The following is a 17,632-nucleotide window of genomic DNA, read 5'->3' on the forward strand; positions in this document are numbered from 1 at the left end:
CACATTTCCGACCAATGCCAGACTGGCTCGGTCTTAGACCCGAACGGGAGAAACGCCTTTGGGCGCAAGAGTTAATTTGACAGGGAATGTCTTCTCCTTGGAGCTACCTGTTGGGAAATGATGGCCCCACAGGACAGGTGTGGGCTGCTTGGAGACGGTGAACCTCACACAGCAGGCCAGGCACTTCCTGCAATGAACACCGAGCCTGTTTGCCTCCAAGGATGAGTCAGACTGGAAAATGAGTAAGGCACCAACAAATGATAGTGGAGGAGGGCTGAGCCCTCCCGCTGCCTACACTCCTGGGCTCTGAAAGGCGGACTGGGGCTGCTGACTTCTGTAGCCTCCGCAGGAAGTCGTGGGCTCTTGGACTTGGTCGTCGACCATGGCGATGGTTGAAGTCTAGCTGTCAGGGATACGTAGCAGACATCTGTGCTCTGGGTCAGTTAAGGGGAAGCCGGCGATTCAGGGATTCCACACCATCAGCTTTCAGATGCGGGAACAGCGAGCTTCGTGAGTGTGAACTCCTTTATCATTAACCTAAAAACAAGTTCCTCCAAGTGGGAGCTCCTAAAGCTCCAGTGTCTTCACGTGAAAGTCAAAGATGGTCACTTGAGCAAGTGCGATTTTCCACAGGCCTATTATGGGACGTGTAAAGGTTGCGAAAAGTGCTGGGTCAGAAGCTCTGCCCCTTCGTTTTTAATTAGTTCCTGGTGTTAGAAAGCTGCTCAAATAAAGACACGGAGACCAGACTGTGGGGCGGAGGTTGCCTGCCAAATGGCCTCTCCTAGTTTGGCCAGCACTCTCTCTGACGTTTTGCTTTCTGCGTTATTTTAGAATGCTTTGCAGAGCTCTTCTTTCATGATTATGTATCGGATACAGAGCATTGTTACCTTTCCTATACTTTCTCTTCTCAGTGTGTGAGGTATGGATTCCGGAGGTCAGGGAGGGCCCATGGATGTGCGGTGCAAGGAGCAGCTGGTGGCATGCTGAGTGCTGTGCCACCAACATGCCAGGGCCCTAAGCGGACACATGCTGGTCAGATGGGACCTGGGATACACTCCGACCCGGGGGCGGGGGGGCAGACTCATTTCTCCTGCTTCTCCTTAGTAACAGCCTGCCCCCCACCCTCCCACTTAAAAAGGGGAGAGAGCAGGAGAGTCTACTGGGATGAGGCCAAAGATAATGTTGAAATAGCCGAGAGGTGTAGGTGACAAGCCCTTGCTTCCCCAACGATGCCGGCTGGCATTGGCTAGCCCACTGACACCGCTTTCTAATACCAGGAACTGATTAAAAACCTGAAAGCCCAACTGGTCTCTGCTTGCAACATGTTGTCCTTGCCCCTGTGGGGAGGCCCGAGCCCGAGACTGTGCCTGGCACACTGCAGGCACCTAGCAGATGCTGGCAGAATGAAGGAATAGCAAAATGGCAAACCAGAGGAGTAACACTACTTCGTTATTACTCTGCGTAGTGTGCCTACTACGCAGGGAGAACTCAGTTGGTATTAGGCACTGTGCACAGCCCTACAATGATCTCATCTAAGTCTTACTGAAGCATAGTAACCTCCACCTTGTATAAAAACTGCCGTCTGAAATTCTCTGCTATTGTTAGATAGTCCCTTGTCCTATAAACTCTGTCATTGTAAACTCTGTTATTTTTAGATAGTCCCTTATTCTGTAAAATAGCTGTTTTAGTTTGAATAATAGAAAAAGATAAAAACTTAACTGTCTGACCTTGCAAGCTAGCCAGCTAACGGAAGGGGCTGATACGCTGATACTGATAATATTCTCATGCCAGGTGTTTGATAGATATAATACGTACTCAAGGTTACAAGTTATCTGCAAAAGTAACATACACAAAGGCCTGAAAAGATATAAAAAGAGAATGCTTCTTCCTTTGTTTGCTCAGAATTTGAAAGACATTTTTTTCTGCGTAATAATAATAAAGTGTAACTCCATTTCTCTAAGCGGTGCTTGGTTTTTCTCCGGTCTTCTGTAACATTACCATAAGCATCTGTGGTAGAATATCACTATCCTTATTTTATAGATAAAAAAAATTGAAGCTCAGGGAGGTTAAGTCACTTGCCTGACGTCACACAGCTAGAAGGTTACCGAGCTGTGGTATGAACTGATGTTTGTGACTCAAACAAAGCCCATGTTCCTAGCCCTCCCCGTGCGGTCGCTGGTCTCCAAGCCGGCTGCCACATTCCCCGCTGAGAGGGCGAGCTGCTCCTCCGCCTCCTAGAACCTGAATGGGCTTTACTGGCTCCCAGATAGCAGGATGCAGTAGGAATGACACGCTGGCCCTTTAAGATTAGATTGTAGGGAGTCTGGCAGCTTCCCCTGGGCCTCTGGGAACACTGGCTCTGAGGGCAACCAGCCACAGGTAAGAGGTCTGAACACCTGAGATTGCAACGCTGCGAGGATGTCCGAGCTGGCCGTGGGGAGGCTGCCCGGGGATCAACAGCAGCCATCCCGGCCCAGGCTCAACACACCGAGGGGAGGAGTGCCCCCCGACATTGGAGCTGCAGGAGACGCCACACGGGGAGGGTCCCCGTCCAGCTGCCCCAGCACCTGCAGCCACCTGAGCCACCCCCGCAGAGGCCCCTGGTATTGCCGGGCAGAGCAGAGCAGAGCAGAACTGCCGTGTTCTGCCCAGATTCCTGACTCACAGAATTGTAAACATAATAAAACGGGTGTTGTAGCCGGCTAGCGTGGCTCATTGGCTGAGCATCAACCTATGTATGAATCAGGAGATCATGGTTCGATTCCTGGCCAGGACACATTCTGAGGGGGGGGGATGGAGGGGCGGGCTCGATCCCCAGTAGGGGGCGTGCAAGGGGCAGCTGGTCAATGATCCTCTCTAATAATTGAGGTTTCTATCTCCCTCTCCCTCTCACTTGCTCTCTGAAATCCACATAAATATCTATTTTTTGAAAGGGTGTTGTTTTCTGCCATCAACTTTTGGGGTGGTGTGTAAGCACCCACAGGTCACTGGAGCACCATGCAGTCCTGAAGAAGGCTGGCGGGACCCTTGTCCAGGTTGCGGGAGGAGGCGCCTCAGTCTCAGAGCTGGGTGGGGTGAACTGTGTGCGGCCACAGGAGGCCAGTCCTGAGACTCGGCTCCAGCCCTGGCTGCAGGGAAGTGGCTGACGCCTCCACCCATCCTGGTCACAGGGCACAGCGAACACTAAGGTGTCCCTTCCCACAGGCCACAAGCCACAGAGCTGGAGCAGGGCCTTTTAGGTGGCACAGTTGCGCTCTCATGTCTAGTTACGATCTCCCTTGGGTATAAATGCAAACTCACTAACCTCCCGTCTCTCCAACGCTGAGACTCGGCTGTCTCCGACCATGGCTCCGCTCCCCCTGCCCCTCCTCGCTTATTGGAAAATTCCTGCGTTGGCCTTTCCAGTGAGTCTCTTTCTGGAGTCACACTTACTCTGGCGATTGGCCTTGAGTATTTTCTACCTTCCATGGACCACCCAGGAAGGAAGGCGGCCCAGGTGTGCGCGTGTTTGGTACGGGGGTGTTTGGTGCAGGTGTGGGGGGTGATTACTGGGAAGAGCATGCGCTGAGCCTCAGTTTCCTTATTTTAAAACGGGGATAATGACATACGCAGTGCCCACCTCACTGGGTTGTTCTGAGAATCACTCTGGGCAACAGTTACTTAATGGCCATACCAGACAACAATGACTATTTACTGTGCTCTACAGGTGGACTTGTTTAATCCCGACAGCCCGTGCCATGGGCTATTATTATTCCTGTTTTGCCTGTGGGATAATTAAGCTTAGAAAGGGTTAAATAACTTGCTCATGAAGCCAGCACCTGGATGAGCTGGGGTTGGAGTCCAGGAGTTCTGGCAGGCCCTGCTCTTGGCCACTACACCTTAGAACAGTGGTTCTCAACCGTGGCTGCACATTAGAACCACCTGGGAATCTTTTTAGAATCCTGACTTCTGGGCCCCATCCTCCGGAAATTCTGTTTCTTTGTTACTAATGTTGTGGCCCCACCCCATAACAAAGAAACAGAATTTCCGGAGGATGAGGCCCAGAAATCAGGATTTTAAAAAGATTCCCAGGTGGTTCTAATGTGCAGCCACAGTTGAGAACCACTGGCTTAGAACCACGCTTAAGCTGAAAGACTTCTGCAAACTGTAAAAAAAAAAAAAAAAAAAAAAAAGACCACTTGAAAACATTAAACCCAGAAGCTCCGGGAGATCGATGCATCTGGGTTGGGGGAGGGCATGCCAGTGGCCTGGGTCTCACGTCAGGACCAGCGGAGAGGCAGCCAACAGCGAAGGGTGTCCTTTGTGACTGGACACGAGCCACCAGCACAGGGATTCTCACCCTGCAGGCCCTACCAGAGGCAACACTGTGTCCAGCAGAGGCTCTGAGTCATGATTTAATGGGGACAACTGCCCACCGAAGCACTGACCTTCCCTCCCCCCGCCAGGAACTTTAATCGGTGGATGAAGAATTGCTACAGCAGAGGAAGCTGAGGAGCCATCCTGCTTTAAGGATAGATCCTGATTATCATCCAGGGATGCAACCTTGTTTTTGTTTTGCAAACTGGAGACTGTGTGGGCTGCTTGTATTTGCCGTGGGCCCGTAAGGCAGGCAGGACTGCAGTTGAACATCCCCATGGATGCGGGCTGAGCTGCCCCCTGTGTCAGGGCTCAGTCCCTGTGGCCTGGCCTGCAGTAAGGGCCCAGGAAGTGTTTGCTGAATGATGGGGGGGGGTGGGGGGGGCGCGGGGGCGGGCGGGAAGGAGAGGCTTATAGAGAGACAGAGAAATTCCCGCCCCCCCTTTGTCCTCCTGCGTCCCAGTCACAGGCTGTACCCACTGTAGGCAGTTGGACAGACGTGAGCAGAGCAAGGATAACGGGCCAGGTATAGAAGGTCACCCGGGTGAAAAGCCCCGGGTGCCTAGCAACAGAAAATCAATTGTAGGGTGGGACCTCGCCCCCAGGGTGAGTTTTCCTCCCCTAGCATATGGCTGGGCATGTGGTTTGGACCCCCTGACCTTTCCTTCCTGGAGATAACATGTAGGCCTCAAGTTGTATTTCAGCTCCAGGCTGAGATAAGCAATGAAACCAGCCAAGGCTGAGGTCAGGACCAGCTGCATGGAATAATGACCCCCTGCCCTGGTGTCGGCCAAAAAAAAAAAAAGAAAAACCGCAGTAGAGACCGTGGGAAATCTATCCCCTAGGACAAGCTCTGACCACCAGATGGGTAATTTATATAAACTGGGGCACCACTAGGATTTGTCTGTGTTGGAAACTCCTGGTTTGAAAATCTTTTGGGCTCAAGGGTTCAACGGCATGTTTGCAAGAACATTCATTATAGCGTTTAACATTTTTCATTAGTAGGGGTCTGATGAAGTACTCTGCATAGAGCCTCGACGTGGAACACGGGGCAGCCCTTTCAAATGAAAACTGAGTCATTTAAAAAAACTAGAGAAAAGACTGTAAGCGAAAACATATGTATACATACAAAGCCGGGTGGCATCTGTCCACGTGCGTGGGAAACAGAGGTACGATGTATCCACGTGTTACCAGTGGTTACCACGGCGCGTGGGGGCTGTGGGTGAATTTCCTTCTTTGTACGTTTTGAACTTTATTCAAACGAAGATGAATAATTTTATCATCAACAGGACAAGCCTTTCCGTTTTGATAATTAAAAGCGTGAGAAAAATCTAGCTCGAAAGAATCTTTTTTTTTTTTGAAATTATTTATTTTTTTAATATATTTTTTATTGATTAAGATATTACATATGTGTCCTTGTCCCCACGTTACCCTCTACCCCCCACCCCCCCACTCATGCCCTCACCCCCCCGTTGTCCATGTCCATTGATTAGGCCTATATGCTTGCATATAAGTCCTTTGGTTGATCTTTCCCCCTTACCCCCACCCTCCCCTACCTTCCCTCCAAGTCCCGACAGTCCAATCAATGCCTCTCCGTCTCTGGATCAGTCCTTGTTCATCAGTTTATGTTGTTCATTATATTCCACAAATGAGTGAGAGCATGTGGTATTTATCCGCTCTCCAGTTCCATCCATGCTGTGGCAAATGGTAAGAGTGCCTTTTTCTTCTTCCTCTTCTTAAAGAATACCTTTCAGCATTTCATATAATGCTGGTTTGGTGGTGATGAACTCCTTTAGCTTTTTCTTATCCGTGAAGCTCTTTATCTGACCTTCTATTCTGAATGATAGCTTTGCTGGATAAAGTAATCTTGGTTGCAGGTTCTTGCTATTCATCACTTTGAATATTTCTTGCCACTCTCTTCTGGCCTGCATGGTTTCTGTTGAGAAATCAGCTGACAGTCGTATGGGTACTCCCTTGTAGGTAACTGACTGTCTTTCTCTTGCTGCTTTTAAGATTCTCTCTTTATCTTTTGCTCTTGGCATTTTAATTATGATGTGTCTTGGTGTGGTACTCTTTGGATTCCTTTTGTTTGGGGTTCTCTGCGCTTCCTGGACTTGTAAGTCCATTTCTTTCACCAGGTAGGGGAAGTTTTCTGTCATTATTTCTTCAAAAAGGTTTTCAATATCTTGCCCTCTCTATCCTTCTGGTACCCCTATAATTCTGATGTTGGTACGCTTGAAGTTGTCCCAGAGGTTCCTTACACTATCTTCATGTTTTTGGAATCTCTTTTCTTTTTTCTTTTTCGGTTGGGTATTTTTTGTTTCTTTGTATTTCAAATCTTTGACTTGATTCTTGGGATCCTCTTGTCTGCTGCTGGATCTCTGTAAATTATTCTTTATTTCAGTCAGTGTATGCTTAATTTCTAGTTGGTCCTTTTTCATGTCCTCCATGGTCTCACTATACTTATTGAGGGATTCGTTAAATTTATCGGCGGTTTCCATAAAATTCTTGAAAAACCTTATAAACGTGGCCTTGAACTCTATATCCAATCGTTTGCATTCCTCCATTTCTGCCATTTGTGACCTGTTTCTTTGTCTCCACATTTTGGCAGCTTCCCTGTGTTGATAGAGTGGCCCTGCGCGCCAGGTGTCCTGTAGGGCCCAGTGGCTCAGCCTCCCCAGTTACCTGGGGTGGACACTCTTGGTGCACTCTTGGTGCCTTGGTTGTTGTAGGATCACTGGGAGGAATTGACCTCCAGGCCAATTGGCTGTGAGAATCAGCTGTGTCTAAAGTGGGAGAACTTCTGTGCTGAAGACACCCTTCTGGGGCAAGACTTGCTTCAGTGGGGCTTTGGTGCTCCCTGAGTGTGTCCCTTATGGATCTGAGGAGTTGCAATCTGGATGGTCTCCCTCTGACCACTGGGTACAGTGGCTCCTGGATCTAAGGAGGTGCTAATTCAGCCTCTGCCTGAGGCCACACAGCAGGAGCCACGAAGAGGCTCAGCTGTGAAGCAATGCAAGCTGCTGCGGGGCCTTGGGCCTTCTCTTGGAAGTTCCGGGTCTTCCTGGCTCGGCTGCAGTTAGGTACATTCACATGCAAAAGCCTCTGCCGCAGCCTGGGTGGGGCGGGGTCTCAGGGAATCAAAGGGCAGATCAAGGAGCTATGGCTGATTCTCCGCCCAGAGTCGCGGGTCTCAGTGACCCGCTAATTGCTGCAAGCACCTCTGAGGGAAAGCCGCCTTCAAGTTCGCCCGCTGCCGGACAGACCAGCTTCTCCCCGTATGAGTCCTGGGTCCCCAGAGACTTCCCGGAACCGGAGTTCAGAGCAGTCGGGAGCTTGTGATTCAAAAAGACAGCCGCGTCCTCAGGTGCCACCCCCTTTCCTCGCGCGCGCTAGCCGGCCGTACCTCTGCACTTGTACCTCTGCACTTCACCTCTGCAGCTCCTCTGGCTCTCAGCGTGCTTTTCTTTCCTTCTAGTTGTAGAATTTACACTCAGCCAGCCTTCCTGTTGTTCTGGATGATGTTTGCTCTGTCCTTTGCGGTAATTTTCAATTGTTGTGAGAGGCAGCAATTTCCCGGTGTTTACCTATGCCGCCATCTTAGTTTCTCCGAAAGAATCTTATTTGTTCTTTGCCTGCCACCTTGGGGTTTAGTGCCCCTCATTCCTTCGCAGAGAGGGCTGGGGACTGTTTCCCAGGCAGAACCCAGGCCCTGTGTGCAGGTGGCGCCATGGCGCACCCCCACGTCCCCGTGGGCTGGCCGTGTGTTTGGCCGACCGCGTGCTGCCCACTGAAGGTTACAGGGTTTGGGAGCTGCAAGTAAGAGGAAAATGGGCATGGTTAAACTATGAAGGACTGCAGACATACTCTTTATAGAGAGGTGAGAATTAGCGAGGGTCTAGCAACAATCACGGCTTTAATGCTGGCTATGAACAAAGTTTAAAAAACAACCTTGCCTGTTTTAAAACTATTGAATGAGGTCCTTCCCAGTTTTTAAAAATAGACCCAATACTCCCACAGGGAATGCATCAAAGTCTCTCTGATCTACCTGGATTCTATGACTTAGAAATTGGACTAACTGAGTGAGTAATATACATACACTAGAGGCCCAGTGCACAAAGTTTGTGCACTCGGGGCAGGGTGGTCCCTCAACCCAGCCTGCATCCTCTCGCAGTCTGGGAGCCCTTGGGGGATGTCCGACTGCCAGTTTAGGCCCGCTCCCCGCCACTACCACTGCGCTCACCAGCCGTGAGCCCAGTTCTGTGCTCTTTCCCTGTGGGAGTGCACTGACCACCAGGGGGCAGCTCCTGCATTGAGTGTTTGCCCCCTGATGGTCAGTGTGCATCATAGAGACTGGTCATTCTGCCATTTGGTCACTTTGCATATTAGATATTTATTTTATTTATTTAATTATTTTTCTTTATTGATTAAGGTATTACATATGTGACCTTATTAGCCTTTTATTATATAGGATAATATATATATGTCCCTTACCTATGGTGGCCTTCGAAGGATGATCACTGTAGCCTTGGGATCTGGTGGCCACTGAAATCCTCAGCCCCCCAACCCCCTGTAATCCTAGCAGCAGGGAACACCCCTTCACTAGTTTGAGATGAGAGTGGCGGAGAGCATTGCTGAATCCATGTTTTGAACCCCACACGTCTAGTCTCATAGCACCCCCTTCGTTTCTACCCAATCCTACTGCTCTCTCTTCCCCTAAGTTTCCCCTGCCGGGAAGGTGGGAAGCCTTTTGTTCTATGCGGTCTGCTCCGGGCCCAGCAGGTTAGACATGTGAATGGAAATCAGCTGCCACAAGACTGCGAGTCTAGAAGGCAAAGCAGGCCTGGTGCATGCTGTGGGGAGGTGCTGGCTTTTTGTCTTGGGAACCCCCATGCCATCTTTGCTCTAGTCTTTTCATCCACCTGTCATCTAAAACCGAAAATACCACAAGCGGAATGGGCAGAGTCTAAGAAATGGGAACAGGCTTAGAGATCAGTAGGTATAACACTTCCTGAGATGTGTTCTGCAGGACACCACCCCTGCAGGTGCTCTCCCCAAAAGGCTGCCTAACGAAAGCACTTGGGAAGAGGCACACTGCACCCCTCCCGGAGTCTGAGCACATGACGCTCGGCCATGCCCCAGAGTGAGTGAAGTACGTTCAGCTCACATGCTAGCTTTTGTAGGGGCTTGGGCCTCCCTTCCCAGGTCACAGGATCTCTGTGGGAAAATGCTCTGAATTTCAAATCTAACTCTCCATGAACTGGAAGCATCCCAGGGGCCACTACATATTCTTGACGGTAGCAGACACTCAAAAACATCATGCGACCCATAAAACGTCTATAAGGTCAAAGTGGCAATAACTTTGCAATGAAAAATGTATATGTATTCATACGTGTCAGCTAAAAGATTAAACGTATACTCAAAGTATTTTCTTTCCTCTCTTGCTTCCCTCTCTCTCCATCCCTGCCTCTTTTCTTTTTTCTTTTCTATCTTTCTTTCCTTCTTTCTCCTCCCCCCCTCTTTCTTTCTCTATCTCGCTTTCCTCCCTCCTTCCATTCTTCCCTCCCTTCTTTGCCATTTGGGCAGCCCAGAGGACTGACTCGTATCAAAAGAATTTTAAGGCTTCAAGACTGGACTGAATATGGAGCTGCCCTACATAAAGATACAAAATCCATGCTCAAAGAGGCTTATTTTAGCTCCAGCAAAGCTTGTTGCATCTCAGAATCGCTCAAAGGCCCAGGTCAAGGCTGGTGGCCTTTTTACTATTTTTGAAGTCAGACAAACTGTTCAGAGGACTGAAACGGTGGTTTTGTGGTGGGAGATGAAAATCATTTGGAGCTGATACTGGAATCCTAAGCTAGTGAATATCTACATGAAGTCAAACATCTGGACGAAGACATAGAAGACGAAGCCATTCTCCACACGATTTCCAAATGGATTAGGGATATCACGTTGATCTTAAAACGAAACACTAAACTACTTTTCCCCCATGTTTCATCCCAGTATTCTCGTATCGCGTACGCATATAGTTAAAAACCTCAAGGGGGCAGATGGTCCATGGGTATCATTTTTAGTTCAAATGTAGAATAACGTTTGGATACTCTTATGAAGGCAAATTAAATATTTTTAATTTAGAAAAAAATGCTACAATACTCAAGAAAAGGCTGGACTTCACCCTAAAAAGTACCGGAATATTAATGTTGACATTCAGTGAAAACAAATGGCGGCAATACGCCAGTTTGAGGCCTGCAGAGTCGATGATTTCTATGAGTCCTGTTTTATTTATGTATTGCTTCCTATTCTTTCATTTCTTTTACAAGGGCAATGGGAAACCTTTGGACCATAAATACACTTCCGGCAACTCTATCTTATGTCTCTTAGCAGAAAAAGGGGCCAGGCTGTCTGTCAGTGGTAATGTCGGCAGGCGAGGAGAGCAGACAGGTGGAAATGGAGCTCACGTCCAACACCTATTATTTATGAGGCACTCTACAATGTTCCTTCATTTCTATCCCCATGAAAACCTGAGGTGTAAATCCTTGGACCCGTTTTATATACCAAGGATATCAACTCAGGAAAGTCCTACAGCTTGTCTAAGACCAGGGAACGGGGAGCTGTAGGGGGTGTGAACTCTGACCTGCCTGTTCTTCCCATGACAGCAGTCCGACTGCCACAGGGAAAGGGGTTTCCTGCAAACCAAAATAGAGGTGGATAGGATGGAATTTTGCTGCTTAAAGAGACAACTGCATTTCACACGAATATGCTTACGTCACCAGAAACCTACTCCTGAAATGACTTTAATCATCACGGTCGATTCCATGCAAAGAAACACATCCAGAGATATTAGGAGCCGCCTCTGAGGGCTTTGCTTTGCAGCCCTTACTGTTACCACATGTAACTTTTATACCAGTCTCCCCAGGGCTCCTAAAATAGAAGGAATTGTTTAAAGGCACATGAACATTCAAGCCTCAAAAGCTGAAAGGAATGAGCCACATGCAGAGTGACCCATGCTCTGGATCATACCTTAGCATGATCTACCGTAGAGTCTGACATACCTTAGAATGGTGTAAATTTTGCATTGTGGTGGTGTGTGGTCCATGCATGGTTGGCAGAACTCAAACAGACTGTTTCAAGAAGTCTTATCCCTGACATTGAACTCCCAAGAATATATTACACTGCAGTATCGATGTAATTCCTTTTTTGGGGTAAGAAACCATTTAAAAAAATATTTTTATTGATTTCAGAGAGAAAGGAGAGGGAGAGACAGAAACATCAATGATGAGAGAGAATCATTGATCGGCTGCCTCCTGCACGCCCCCTACTGAGGATTAAGCCCGCAACCCGGGCACATGCCCTTGACCGGAATCTCACCCGGGAACCTTCATTCTGCAGGCTGACACTCTATCCACTGAGCCAAATGGGCTAGGGTTGATACAATTCTTTATGTATATTTCAAACACACTGAACAGAGAACTGTCAAATTAAAGTGACATTTTAGAATTCTGATTCCGAAGTATTTCTGGTTACAGCCATATCTGTTCTATCTGCTTCAAATGCAGAATGCCATTCAATTTGTACCATCTTGAAGATGTGTGTGTATTACGGGAACACTTGTTGTTTTCTAGAATTGTTTTCATTTTCCAAGTTTGTAATATATGGGCTAGTTTTTAGACCTAATAACAAATAGGACTCTAAGAGGTACAACACCATGAGGACATCGTTACAAGACTAATTTCCGACTAAGCCAGCGGTTCTCAACCTGTGGGTCGCGACCCCTTTGATGGTCAAACGACCCTTTCACAGGGGTCACCTAAGACCATCCTGCATATCAGATATTTACATTACGATTCATAACAGTAGCAACATTACAGTTATGAAGTAGCAACGAAAATAATTTTATGGTTGGGTCACAACATGAGGAACTGTATTTAAAGGGCCATAAGGTTGAGAACCACTGGACTAAGCCAATGGGCCAAATGTTGGCGTTCCCAATTATTTTTGTGGGTGTCTAATTTGACTGCTATTCAAAATAGAAAGCCACAGATACTGTATGAGGCACTGACATTTATTTTTCGTCCAAACAAACCCAGACTATTATGTCCTACTATTTAGAAACAGTAACCAGAGAAACGGCCAGGCACGGTGAAGGAACCGGAGGCTGGAAGACATTTCCTATATTTTGATACCAGAGGAAGAAAGGGATTCGTCAAATCTGAAAAGTGAAGTTAGTAGGTGAGCAACAACATTTTCGATACCAGGTAGAAGTGGAGTGATACAGAAAAAACTCAGGAAAACTGAGTCTGCACAATACCTTGTACTAGGTATACCTTAATTTTGGGTAAATATGCCAAGTAGCTTAATGGCAAGTTGGGCTTTCAATACATTCCAGGTACATTTGGGAAAAGATTTAAACTGTCCGTAGAGGGCAGCTACTCACCACATCGAAGGCGGTAAACACGTGACAGTAGTGGTGATTGGACTTCAAATCTTTTGTGATGTAAGCAAACGTGGAGAGGTCTTCCGGGTCCTGGGCGGCACAGGAGATGTTACGAATTTCATGCTCGGCAATTATGTTCTGGAAGAAATGACACGAATGACCATTGCTTTCCTTTGCAAACCAGCATATTTTATTTTATTATTATTTTTTAAAAATCCTCACTCAAGGACATTTTTTCCACTGAATTTTAGAGAGAGTGGGAAGGAGAGGGAGAGACAGAGAGAAACACCGATGTGAGAGAGACACATCGATTGGTTGTTTCCCACATGCCCTCGACCAGGGCTGGGGGCCTGCAACTAAGGAAGGTGCCCTTGGCCGGAATCGAACTCGGGACCCTTCAGTCCACAGGCGGATGCTCTATCCACTGAGCAAAACCAGCCAGGGCACAAACCAGCATATTTTAGAACCAAGGCAAATGACCAGAGAAGCAGCCGCTTTCTCCCTTCCTAGAATGTTCTAGACCAGAAACATTCAAAGTGATCCAACAAACTCTCCGTAGTAAGTGTATGCCAGGTCTGGAAGGCATGTGCTCGTTTAATTAAAAACAACCTAAAATAGTCACATCCTGGAGCAGCGGTGCTCACCAGGTGCTGCGCACAGAAGCAGTTGGGGTGGCAGCCGCTTCTTTATAAAGAGTAATTGCTAATCACCTTCCTGTCTCCATTCCCCACGGGCACCTGTGGATAGGCAGGGCGGCCTCCTCCTGCCCCGGTCTGCACGCTGGGAGGAACTCTGCCCCAAGCAGGCTGATCCGCACCATCGTCCCACCCCTGTCTGCTCCCTGCCCCTCCTGCCCCAGGGCCAAAGTCGGTGCAGAAGAAGGCAGCAGGCAGGCAGAAGTATCAAGGTGCTGTCTCTCTCTCTTTTTAAAAAAATATATTTTTATTGATTTCAGAGAGGAAAGGCGAGGGAGAGAGAGATAGAAACATCAATGATGAGAGAGAATCATTGATTGGCTGTCTCCTGCATGCTCCCCAGTGGGGATCAAGCCTGCAACCTGGGCATGTGCCCTTGACTGGAATTGAACCTGGGACCCATTAGTCTGCAGGTTGACGCTCTATCCACTGAGCCACCCATCTAGGACAAGGTGCTGTCTCTTGACTCTGTGCAGGCTAAGGTATAGGGGTGGGATGAAGGAAAGACCACACTGCACTATTTGGGCCTTGGATGCCTTGTTTGAGGTGGGGTTTTGGGGGTGACACTGTGTACATGCTCCCCACTGGGGATCAAGCCTGCAACCTGGGCATGTGTCCTGATTGGGAATTGAACTGTGACCTCCTGGTTCATAGGTCAGCACTCAATCACTGAGCCACACTGGCCGGGCTCTTTCAAATAATTTTGATGCCCCTCATCCCTACCCAGCTCTCACTGGTTTAACATAATTTCATTTTTCTCTCTGTAGCATTTCTTTATGCCATCTCTCTGCCAGCACCCTCATCCCAACCTACCTCTGAGGATCACTGGTGGGAGGTGAGTGAGGAAAGGTGTAAGTACCATTATCCTGAAGCACAAGATGACTAAGGAGCATCCTTGGCTACAGACCCCTGCTAGAAACTTCTTTTGATACACAGATGTACAGTGGGGCCTTGACTTACGAGTGTCCTGACTAATGAGTTTTTCAAGATACGAGCCGTCTCTTGGCTAATTTTTTGCTTTGAGTTGCGAGCTAAAATTCGGGTTATGAGCCAGCTTCAGATACCCCACCGCTAGTTGGCGCAGCGAACATCACAGTGAACACCACAACATCAGCCCAGCATCACGTGTCTCACTCGTTCACTTTTGATTTGACATACGAGTAATTTGAGTTACGAGCTCTGTCATGGAACAAATTAAACTCGTAAGTCAAGGTCCCACTGTATTTAAAAAGCAAAAAATTTTTCACGTAATCATGCAATCATTTTTTATCTTGTAATATCCCATTTATGTTTTCTGCAGTTGTCATAGGTCTAAAATCCTCAATACTTAGGATTAGCCTAATTGGGTTTTAATTGCACAGTCTTAAATAACCTGTCGGCAATATAATGTTCCATGTATACACATCAATGTCTACAAAGACGTATAAAATGTCTTTCCCTGCCAGCAGCCCCAGCGAGGACTTCATGTCCCTCACTCTCCTGCGCTGTGTCGCTGGGAAGCAATTACAGAATTAACACATAAAAGAAAATTAAATTAAGACATCCTTCACCGGGGCCATGTCTGTTGACATTACATGCAGTGCTCTGTCAACTATAACTCAAATTGAAATTGGAATCCCATAAACAAGTAACATTCTATTGCAAGATATACGGTTTCAAAACAGGAGGTCATGAGCCTCTTCTGGCATTTGGATAGCATTTCTTCAAATAGAAATATGAATTAGGAATGAGTGAGTCTTAAAATGAATTTAAAAATAATAAGATCTACAAAGCCTTTACAGGTACGACGGAGGCAGGTGCTGAGAGCCTCTACCATGATTTTAATTGGGGGCTGTCAGTACCTCGGGAAGTCTGGGTGGATCTGGTCTCACCTGTCCAGGATTCACTATTACCGGAAAAAGAACTTTGGCTCCAACTGTTAACTAAATTGGCATTTCGTGGGTTTTTTTTGGTTAATCCTCACCCAAGGACATTTTTCCCATTGATTTTTAGAGTGGAAGGGTGGGGGAGAGACACACAGAGAGAAACATCGATGTGAGAGACACATCGATTGGTTGCCTCCCCTTTGCACCCCAACCCAGCCAGTGATTGGGCCGAGGACTGAGCCTGCAACTGAGGTACATGCCCTTGACCGGAATCGAACCTGCAACCCTTCAGTCTGAGCCAAACCGGTTAGGGCCATTTCGTGTTCTTGAAATCATTTACCAGCATAAAGTGGGTCAACTTCTTGGGAAAGCATTACAGTGAAAAGTGCCCCATGGTTTTTATTGCACTAAATTTCCTGAATCTTGCCAAATGATAAGATGTCATGCTTGATGATTTTCAATGGTGTATGACAGCATTGTGGCCCTGGGCCTGTGTAGGGAGGTTTTTTTTTTTTTTTTTAAATTTTAAAATTGATTTCAGAGAGGGAGGGAGAGGGAGAGAGAGATAGAAACATCAATCATGAGAGGGAATCATTGATTGGCTGCCTCCTGCACTCCCCTTACTGGGGATTGAGCCCACAACCCGGGCATGTGCCCTTGACCGGAATTGAACCCTGACCTCCAGTTCATAGGTTGACGCTCAACCACTGAGCCATGCCAGCCGGGCTAGGGAGGTATTTTTTAGCAGAACTTGATATATCCACAGTGCCAAAATGTGGTGAGGACCTGGGATCTCACTACTGAAACACTGACATCATCATGAGGGACAGGTGACACACCTCAGTTTAAAATGAACTCTTACATTGCTCAGCCCCCACACTTACGCATGTTCTAAGGAGCCTAGAAGCAGTGGTTCTCAACCTTGGCTGCACATTAGAATCACCTGGGAATCTTTTTAGAATCCTGATTTCTGGGCCCTATCCTCCGGAAATTGTTTCTTTGTTACTAATGTTGTGGCCCCCACCCCATAACAAAGAAACAGAATTTCCAGAGGATGAGGCCCAGAAATCAGGATTTTAAAAAGATTCCCAGGTGATTCTAATGTGCAGCCAAGGTTGAGAACCAATGGGCTAGGGGGGTGGGAAAGTCAAGTTTTAGTCCTTCTCCAAGATCAATTGGCTATGTGACTGCGGGACAGTCCCTTAACCACTCTACTTGTCCAGGTGGGGTTGAACCAACCCCTCGACTGTACCAGGGCAGGATTAAAGAGATGTAGTGGTTATGAGAGGGCTGTTTATGAAGAAAGGGCAACGAAAACATCAAATATAAATGTTAAGGTGTGACGGGGTTGAGCCTAATTATAGGCCTAGTGGTCACTAGTAACTAAAGATGCCAAGTCTTCCAATATGTCTACATGTCCACATCCTTCTCTTCAAATCAAAGTGCTCACCAGGATAACACTTCCCAGGGGAGAAATCTCTGGTACAGACCAACAGCAGGACTCTGGAGTTTATGTACCTGCCCCTTCCCGGCTGTGGGCATTAGAGGTCGGTCTTTGCTACGGAACAGAGTGTCATACAAAGATGCCAGTGCAAACACTGCTAGCATCTAGGTGTCTGAGCACAGTGCCTTCCAAGCCACGACCTGAGGGGTCAAGGTCCTTCAATTGTGGGTCCTCCATGACTTCTGAAACCAGCCCTGCAGCCCTGGTTGGTGGCAGTGTTGCTCGGCCTTCTACAGTCAAACCCCACCAGTGTGGCGTTGCACCATTGCTTTTTTCTACTCTTCCAAATACTGCCTGTCTACTTTAGTCCTCACACAGCAACTCCTAGACCAGTGGTCGGCAAACTCATTAGTCAACAGAGCCAAATATCAACAGTACAACGATTGAAATTTCTTTTTTTTTTTTTAAAATATATTTTATTGATTTTTTACAGAGAGAAAGGGAGAGAGAGAGAGAGAGTTAGAAACATCGATGAGAGAGAAACATCGATCAGCTGCCTCCTACACATCTCCTCCTGGGAAGTGCCCGCAACCCAGGTACATGCCCTTGACCGGAATCGAACCTGGGACCTTTCGGTCCGCAGGCTGACGCTCTATCCACTGAGCCAAACCGGTTTCGGCGAAATTTCTTTTGAGAGTCAAATTTTTTACTTAAACTATATAGGTAGGTACATTGTTATTAATTTAATTAGGGTACTCCTAAGGCTTAGAAAGAGCCACACGCAAGGGGCCAAAGAGCCGCATGTGGCTCGAGAGCTGCAGTTTGCCGACCACGG

The 17,632-nt window shown here is 47.5% G+C and overlaps 1 protein-coding gene across 16 annotated transcripts in view; it reads right to left on the reverse strand.

Annotated features, from left to right (window-relative positions):
• Positions 1 to 17,632, reverse strand: part of ANKS1B (ankyrin repeat and sterile alpha motif domain containing 1B) — an 839,347-nt gene that overhangs the window by 4,478 nt on the left and 817,237 nt on the right. For all 16 annotated transcript variants that reach the window (XM_036299864.1, XM_036299863.1, XM_036299862.1 and 13 more), the window contains one exon: positions 12,794 to 12,931. In XM_036299864.1, the coding sequence (XP_036155757.1) occupies positions 12,794 to 12,931 (138 nt within the window). The remainder of the gene's footprint in view (positions 1 to 12,793; positions 12,932 to 17,632) is intronic.

The sequence above is a fragment of the Myotis myotis genome, unplaced genomic scaffold, assembly GCF_014108235.1.
Source record: "Myotis myotis isolate mMyoMyo1 unplaced genomic scaffold, mMyoMyo1.p scaffold_m19_p_3, whole genome shotgun sequence".
Taxonomy (NCBI): Eukaryota; Metazoa; Chordata; class Mammalia; order Chiroptera; family Vespertilionidae; genus Myotis; species Myotis myotis.